This window comes from Oncorhynchus masou, chromosome 19, assembly GCF_036934945.1.
Source record: "Oncorhynchus masou masou isolate Uvic2021 chromosome 19, UVic_Omas_1.1, whole genome shotgun sequence".
NCBI lineage: Eukaryota > Metazoa > Chordata > Actinopteri > Salmoniformes > Salmonidae > Oncorhynchus > Oncorhynchus masou.
In genome coordinates, this window is record NC_088230.1 from 15,112,808 (window position 1) to 15,122,093 (window position 9,286).

At 41.4% G+C, this 9,286-nt stretch overlaps 1 protein-coding gene across 2 annotated transcripts in view; it reads right to left on the bottom strand.

Annotated features, from left to right (window-relative positions):
- jag2b (jagged canonical Notch ligand 2b) overlaps positions 1-3,214 on the bottom strand; it is a 101,361-nt gene extending 98,147 nt beyond the window's left edge. For both annotated transcript variants that reach the window (XM_064925053.1, XM_064925052.1), the window contains exons 1-2: positions 2,929-3,214; positions 1,842-2,162 (exon numbers count right to left, since the gene is read on the bottom strand). In XM_064925053.1, coding sequence (XP_064781125.1) covers positions 1,842-2,162; positions 2,929-2,997 — 390 coding nt within the window. In that variant the 5' untranslated portion in view covers positions 2,998-3,214. The remainder of the gene's footprint in view (positions 1-1,841; positions 2,163-2,928) is intronic.
- Positions 3,215-9,286: the final 6,072 nt, after the last annotated feature.

A 9,286-nucleotide genomic window follows, 5' to 3' on the forward strand; every position in this document is an offset into this window, starting at 1 on the left:
AGAAGAAAAGAGAAAGGGGGTGATAGAACATTTATCAATTGATTAAGTGACAGAAGTTAGTTCTATTGTATCCCCATCTGATAGCAGATGCAGTGCATCACCCTAGAGTGAACCCCTCCCTCCAAGCTTACTTAAGATCTGTGAGTAAGGGCAACTTCATCAACTACTGCTGGTAGGCTATATGGGCTACTAGAAACCAGGCATAGATCATGGACCGTGTGCACGTCAGCCCGCAACAAGGCTCCAACTGGACATCTGGCCACGGCTGACAGTCAATACTACACTATCTTTGTTGCTTCAGTGAGCAACCTGTAACACAGCAGTGAGTAGACCAGCTAGCTGTGACATCTGCCACTAGAGTAGTAGGGCACTGTGCCCATTTCAATAGTCTAATGTGGCTTCCACACCACTGACAGTCCAAATCTATACTTGTGAGGGCAACTACCTAGGAGGCGTCCTCCGAGTGTTTCATTGAACCTAGCTTGTGTTTTAAGGGGAGGGGAGGAGCGCTACTTGAGACTATTGAGATGCGTCTGTGGAAGCAGCTGCTGGGCACTTAAGGTAATGACAGGGGAGAAGGACAAGAACAGGTCTCTTTGCCTGTGTTGTAAAGCATACATGTTGCATAGGGACTTGAGACATATCCCTTTCAGCTCCCTCAGGATGATCAAGGGAATGAGGAAGTTAAGTTAGTGGATGAGAGAAGAAAAAAAAACATTTCAGATCTGCCTGTGGTGCTGAGGGAGGGAGGGAAATAGGTAGCATTAGCTAGCACTATTCGGTTGAATCTCTACACCCCAAAAAATATTTTTCAACCTATAGCTTGTTCTCAATCTTTTTAAATAGTGAACAAACATGTTTCTCCGCCCTTTCATTTCCATGACTGATAAATATGGAAATAAGTAAAATGGAACCTGACTTTCTAATGGTGAGCGAGTGGCGTGCCTTTTCTTGTGCGCTTGTCTGCAGCAGACAGTGAGCAACACACATAGTAAGTATCCTGATAGGCTGGGGAATTGCCAGAGAGTTAATTGCCCTTTTTTTAATAGATTAAGTTGTGTTTTGTAAGAGATGCTAATCTTAACCTAATTTTCCAATTAATAAAATGTGCCGGGGGGCATTGGCCTACTGAAAACGCAGACAAACTCATTTGAGACTGCTATTCTCTATACACCTTTAAATTACAGTCAAATAGAACTGTTTTCTTATCATAGTGGTGAAAATAAGTATGCACTTGCCTAATCCGTATGCACACAGACAGACACGGTGAGGCACACGCAATTGCGCCCAAGGTGCCACCTGCCACCCACTCAGACAGCAGGGGAAGCTGCGTGAGCTCTATGCAAAGAGAGCGGGATCAAGAACGTCACCTTATATGCACTGCCTCGCTTGCGTGTAAGCAGCTGTAATTTCGTTTTAATAAGAGCTCGCCACTAACTAGTGCACTCGGACGTTCCGAATAATGAACCCACATGATAATCGAAGGGGACACTAGCCTTGTGTAGTGCCGTTGCAATTGAGGTTACTGCTGTGACGTGGACCCAAGGGGATTCGGGTCTAGAAAATCAACAGGGAGCTACAGCAGTCACCCCAAATCACACGAATGCATCATCATGACTCTAGAATAACAATCGTATAAACTCTAGTATTTTGGTGGCAAACGCTATCTTGGAAATTATGGAGCCCGTCGACACGAACCTTATCCAGTGCCTGATAGTGACATATACTACTGTGTATGACACTGACAAAGATACAATAAAACATGGGATTATCCTAAAATACACTATGGCTTATTAAAACATTTAATGGTGGTGGATTGATTAGGAGAGATGTACACTTACCGGCCATGCGTACTGAAAAGAGATGAGAACCTTGCCAGCATCGTTGATTTTGTTTTGGTTATTCTTCGTATTCTTAAAAGAAAAAATATTTCCACCAAGAACGTGTGTAGATCCAACTCCGTAGGTGCAAGAGCCAGTGGTTGTGACCTCGGTTTGGTACTCCTTTAAGCAAATTTTTAAGTAAGTATCACACTCGTCCCGACTACAGCGCAGATCCTGTGAGTTCCTTGTGCCGTCGCAGCATTCCCCGTCCGACAACTCACCGTTCACATTCTGAACGGTAATCAGTTGCAGCTCAAAATAGCCAGAGCACTTGGACACCTAAAAATATTAAAATAGAAAATAATTACTGAAAATTCTTTGTTTGGTCGGTTTACGTTATGCGTGCGTAAACCGATAGTGGTGCACGCGACCACTGGGAATTTGATGGAAAGGCTACGAGGACACGCCTGACGCCCAAACCGATATTTAATTTCAGAATAGGTGAGAGTTAAGGTCAGGTTTAAAGTAAAGCTCCGTTTTACGTTTTGGCTCGTCGGTTTATGCGTCAGTAGTGTCCTTATAACGTTAGTATCCCCCGAGTTTGATACGCTTGTTTACCAAGTAATTAATAGTTGGGGGATAATTGGGTCAATAATATTACAATGTGTTTACTCATGTAGCCTACCTTTGGCACAACATGTTCTGTCATTAACCTACAACAACAAAAAAAATAGGCCTTTCCAAGAAAATGCATTGGCTAGTAGTGCATCTGTGTAGTAGCCTATGCATGAGGATCCTTTGCCAATGTCGTTAGAAACAATTAACTGCAATGAAACTTAAAACATGTAACGTTAGGCTATTTAAAATATAGCCAAATGACAAGTGCATGACAGCAAAATGGAGTGTAACAATTCCTCACACTTCAACCTCGTCATGGTTACAATGCATGATCACATGATTCAATTGACGGCTGCGTAATTTAATTATCGATTAATATCTGAATACGAAATAGGTAAATAAATAGGCCCACGCCCACTAACTTTTGACAACGATTGTTTATAAATCAACATTTATTTGGCGTAATATTTGACAACAGCCCTCTTACCTCCGTCCATATCGTCAATAGGAGGCACAGTATTGAGAGGCAATTCGTAATCCTTGTACAATTCCACATGCCTGCGAATAATTAGTATGTCATAGGGAAAAAACGATCCAAAACAGAAAAGAGCCGTTGACCGGCGACACAGTTCTCCGCTCCTGACATGCAAAATTCACAGCGTGCTTTTTTCCTCCGTATATTTCCAAAATTCACCGAAATATTAGCCTACATGCGTGTGTAGCAAGCAGCCGACGCAGCGTTGTGATGGTCCAGCCACAAGAACCTCCGTCAAATCACTCCACAGCAACTGATATGTTTCCCAGCTACAGCACGCCTGAGGATGTATTTTTGATTGGCAGTTCAACAAACCACTCACAAATCCGAATTCTTGCAATTGGCAAGAGCCGTCCCTGAGCCAACCAAAGGCACTGGGGGCGGAGTATTTCCAAAAACCTTGAATTACATGGCTTGGGTAAATGAGAACTGAGAAACCGCATAGCCAGACCTATTGGACATTGTGTGTAATAGGCGATGTCTATCAGGTTACATGTTATTTAAATACAACATTTGAGAAATATATCCAAATACAGGATAATATTCCCACCGTGGTTTTGGCTGTAGGTTTGCAATTGTATTATCAGGGTTGGCCTACGTCTTAATTCCGCCGCTCACAGCCAATTTACAACGGGCAATATGCAATTTGTTTGCACTAGACTAAATGTTGTGAATCTAAGTTCCTTTTCAAATGTCGAATGAATGTCTTGTGTGAATTAACATTTTCGGCAAATAGCCCACAGCATTGATTTTTACTTTACTCTAAGCATGGGCTTTGCCTATTGTTTTTAAAATAGCTTAAAAATAACGAGGTTATCGATTTATCACAGCATAAATGGACCCACACAGACGGTGGGCTTTGCTGAATTAATGTAGTTGAGAGCGCCCTCTTCCGTATATCGGCGCATTAGGCTACCAGTGTGGATAACGTGCTTCAATTTTTGCAGTATACTGTGTGTTACTTGTGACTTCGTGATATTGAGTTTCTTAAGGAAAGCCACAAATTTTTTTGTCTGACAGGAAATAAGCAATAAAGGCCCTCCTTCGGCAAACGTCATTGACATCCATTGCTTGTTCTGACACTTTGCCAAACAATCCACTCATAGCTTGAGAAATCCTGACATCCTTTTAGGTGACCACTTCCTACAGAGGAGTCATAGCACAAGTTTCTCAACACCCCACCATCAGTCTGCTTTCAGTCACACAAGCATCTTATCGAGCACCTCAAAGGGAGCCTGGAGTGTGTGTGAGAGAGAGAGATAGTGTGTGTTTGCATGCACATGTGTGTATGAACGTGAAGACGATTGACAAAGGCTGTGTGTGTGCCAGACAAGGCTTCCCCCACCCGCCGGGCACGACCCTCTCCTTTCACCAGTCCAGCGGCATCATGTCATCAGATAGGGATGCAAATAAGTGCCCAGATAGCCCCAGCAGCAGCATTGGCTCACTGGTGGAAGTGTGTGTAGATGAGGTGGGTGGGGGGCAGTGGTGAAGAATAGGATTATGAGGTTGGGGTGGGGGCTGGAGGAGGAGGGGTGTTGGGCACTGTGGGGGGGGTTTGTAGACCTCCCTCCCAGGGTTAGGGTTGGGGGGTAAAGTGGATTTCTCTCCTCATCCATTTTTCATGGGTTCTTCCTTTGAGATTTGAGAGCACCCCTGCCTGAATGTATGACCTCTTGCTTCGACTCTCTTTTATCTTTAATCATTGAGGAAAGAGGGTGGGGGAGGGCAGTTGTGAAATTGTTGGTGAGGCACACGTTGGTGACGTTGTCAACCCACCCATGTATATGATTACATGGACAGGGGGGACCTGATCCTAAAGCACTCCTACTCTGAGGCGCTTTACAATGTCAATGGAAAACCAACATTATGCTACTGATATTCTTAAGCCAATGTATACATTCAATTACTTCCAGATTACACCAAGTGCCTATATAGGGGGCAGGGACTAGTGGTTACTGCTGGATGGGGCCTGTTCCATGCTTTGCTCTAAAGGGGTCTAAGATTGAGGCCAGTTCCAGTACTTTGGATATTATTCATCCTACCTTCCTTCCTCCCTTACAGTGATTTCTGTTCTACATGTGACTGGATAGGTGAAAGCAAGGTTCTTTATATCCCATTTACCAGACTTTTCAGATAAGTCCTGTGTTCCAATTCTGTTTCTGTAGTATGAGGCATCTTGATGTACAAGTACATCCCCTGGACAGAACGCAAGTCTGTCGCAGGGCCTTACCCCTAATCCGTCTCCTTAATTCTGAGTGCTGAGCAGAGGCATCAGGTTCCATTTTTAGTCTTTGGTATAACTCAACTGGGGTTGGAACTCCAAACCTTCCAATGTCAGGCCAAACACTAACCACAAGGCCACTGAGTTGAAGAAAAATATTCAGCTATTTTACAATGCTCATACCCAAGAACCCCTTAGGCATTTTTAAATATGGTTGCAAACGCACTACATAGCAGACGATTTAATGTTTGTTAAGCATAGCATGGGGCTGAAATGGAATAGAGCAAAGCAGTCAAATTCTCCTACGAAGAGAGAATAGGCTTTCTGGTCCAGGTGGATTTGGTTGACTTTTGGGCTCATCTAGTAAGATGTCACGGATAGAAGGGAGTGACTAAAGGGATGTCAAGCCAATTTATAACCCTGACACTAACTCATTAGTTAATTCAACAAGGGTTTGCTGGTCAGTCATACCCCTTTCCCTTTTCCCTAGATATAAACTTAATGTATAGAACGTACATGATTCCTCCATTATGTGGAACACACAACCGTATCCACCAACAGACATTTTTCGGCAAGTAATCAAATCAAATTAAGTTTTATAGGTCACATACACATATTTAGCAGATGTTATTGTGGGTGTAGCGACGTTCTTGTGTTCCTAGCTCCAACAGTGCAGTAGCATCTAACAATTCATAACAATACACACAAATCTAAACGTAAAATAATCAAATTAAATAATAGGCTGAACATACCGGCAAATATTGCTTGGGAGAACTTTTTTTTTTACATTGAAGAGTATGTCAGAAGGTGAATTCACCAATTTGTAAGTCGCTCTGGATAAGAGCGTCTGCTAAATGACTTAAATGTAATGTAAATGTAAGTGAATGAAAATTATCAATGAAAATCCAACATTATATGTGGTCATGACATACTGTATGTGGGCTGGTACCAAATAACATATGTGTGCTATGTATAATTTTGGTCCCAGTTTCTCTCAACCTAACACTGCTAAGGTCCTAATTTTTGGCCAAAAAGGGTTTCCAGAGGGCAAGAATATACATTCTGCAAATTAACTCTTCAAGACCAAAGCCCTAGGACTGAGAACAGAGTGAAATAAACTGCTTAGGTATGTTTTGGCTGCCTCCCTGAAATCAGAAAAATACATTTGCTCACGTAGGATATCCTATCCCGCGACGATCTAAAAGCGGCGACTACTCCCGTCTTCCTCTTGACTTTGTTTTGAATCGGTTGCGAACCCTCACATCCTCTCTGAAGGTCAAAAATGGTTCATGGAGTCATGCAGAAGAACAGAGCTGAAATAATGGGTGTGTTTGGAATTGACTACATTACAGTTGGACTATGTGGAAACAAATCGACAAATCACTTTGCATAAAAATGCCTAGATAAAGACTTCACAAAAACCAATAACCAATGCATGGTAAAGGGAACCCACTGGGCACTGACGTCAGTTCAACATTCATTTTTATTTACATTTGGTTGAGTTTTCAACTAACATGAATTCAATGTGAAATCAAAAAAAAACATTACACAGTTTCATTGAATTTCGGTTAAAAGTTGGGTGGGAAAAAAAAACACAAAATGCCATTAAATTGATTACTTTTTTGCAAAGCCAATCAGTTTTTCAGGTTGACTCAATGTCATCACAAAGATTTTTGGGGGTTGAAATGAAATGGAAACTATGTTGATTCAACCAGTTTTTTCCTAGCGGGAAGTGTTGCAGCATCTGAGTTTGCAGGTCCTATACTTTATTACCATACAGACCTTTTTGACCCAGGATCCCATGATAAGTGAATGCTTTTTTTCCATGCACCCTCCTCCTTTCCCTCGCTCCCTCCATAATAGGACTAGGGTGACCACATGTCCCAGATTGTGCGGGACAATCACGCATTTTGGGCCTTTGTCCTGTGTCCCCCAACAAAACCATCCCACATTTTATCAACATTAAAACACCACTAAGTTGATCTGTCCCATATTTCACTCAAACTTCACATTCATTTGAAGATAATTGTCTCTTTTGCAATCACGTTGCGCTTATGACAAGATATACAATGCCTTCAGAAAGTATTTATACCCCTTGACTTATTTCACATTTTGTTGTGTTACATCCTGAATTCACAATTGATTAAATATATTATTTTCTCACCCATCTGCACACAATACTCCACAATGACAAAGTGAAACCATGTTCTTAGAAATATTTGCAAATTTAATGAAAATTAAACGCAGAAGTCTCTCATTTACATAAGCATTCACGCCCCTGAGTCAATACCAGTTAGAATCACCATTGGCAGCGATTACAGCCTGAGAGTCTTTCTGGGTAAGTCTCTAAGAGATTTGCACACCTGGATTGTACAATATATGCACATTATTCTTTCCAAAAATCTTTAAGCTCTGTCAAGTTGGTTGTTGATCATTGCTAGGCAGCCATTTTCAGGTTTTGCCATAGATTTCTTTGCCAATTTAAGTCAAAACTGGAACTAGGCCACTGAAGAACATTCAATGTCATCTTGGTAAGCAACTCCAGTGTATATTTGGCTTTGTGTTTTAGGTTATTGTCCTGCTGAAATGTGAATTTGGCCGCCAGTGTCTGTTGGAAAGCAGACTGAACCAAGTTTTCCTCTAAGATTGTGCCGGTGCTTCGTTCTATTCCGTTTCTTTTTATTTAAACAAAAACTCCCTAGTCCATGCTGATGACAAGCATACCCATAACATGATGCAGCCACAACCATGCTTGAAAATATGAAGAGTGGTACTCCTTGATGTGTTGGATTTGCCTCAAACATAACGCTTTGTAGTCAGGACAGAAAGTTAATTTCTTTGCCAAATTTTAGTGCCTTATTGCAAACAGGATGCATGTTTTGGAATATTTTTCATTCTGTACAAGCTTCCTTCTTTTCACTCTGTAGTTACTCCACAATACTAACCTAAATGACAATGTTCTCATTAATCTCTACAAACGTTTTAAAGTCACCATTGCACACACTGTATATAGATTTTTCTATTGTGTTATTGACTGTACTTTTGTTTATTCCACGTGTAACTCTGTTGTTGTTTTTTGTCACACTGCTTTGCTTTATCTTGGCCAGGACGCAGTTGTAAATGAGAACTTGTTCTCAACTGGCCTACCTGGTTAAATAAATGTAAAATTAAAATAAATACAAAATTGGCCTCATGGCGAAATCCCTAAGCGATTTCCTTCCTCTCTGGCAACTGAGTTAGGAAGGACGCCTGTATCTTTGTAGTGACTGGGTGTATTGATACACCCTCCAAAGTGTAATTAATAACTTCACCATGCTCAATGTCTGCTTTTTTATTCACCCATCTACCAATCGGTGACCTTCTTTGCGAGGCATTCGAAAACCTCTCTGGTCTGTTGTTGAGTCGGTGTTTGAATTTCACTGCTCGACTGAGGGACCTTACAGATAATTGTATGTGTGGGGTACAGAGATGAGATAGTCATTCAAATATCAATCACTATTATTGCACACAGAGTGAGTGAGTCCATGCAACTTATGTGACTTGTTAAGCAAATCTTTACTCATGAACTTATTTACGCTTGCCATAATTAAGGTGTTGAATACTTATTGACTCAAGACATTTCAGCTATTCATTTTTAATTCATTTGTAAAAATGCATAACAAAAAAAATCTAGTTTCACATTATGGAGTACTGTGTGTAGGCCTGTGATACAATCTCAATTTAATTCACTTAAAATTCAGGCTATAACGCAATAAATGTGTAAAAGGTCAAGGGGTGTGAATACTTTGAGGCAATGCACAGTATATCATAAGAATGTGGTACTGGTGATGTTAAACACTTCTCCAATCGTTGTTGAGATCTTCTGCCAAAAATGTAAACTATACTGTTACGCAAAATCATCCTATTGTCCAGCATTTGGGTATTTTAAATGTGATCACCCTAACGAGGACGGACACAGGAAGCGTGTGAGGCACGGTTTACTTGGGCCCACAAACCATCACAGCAGGGAATAAGCATGACAGACCCCCAGGTACCAGATAGGGGTCGCAAGGTCAACCAAGCTCTGCCAGATTCTAAATCAGAAGC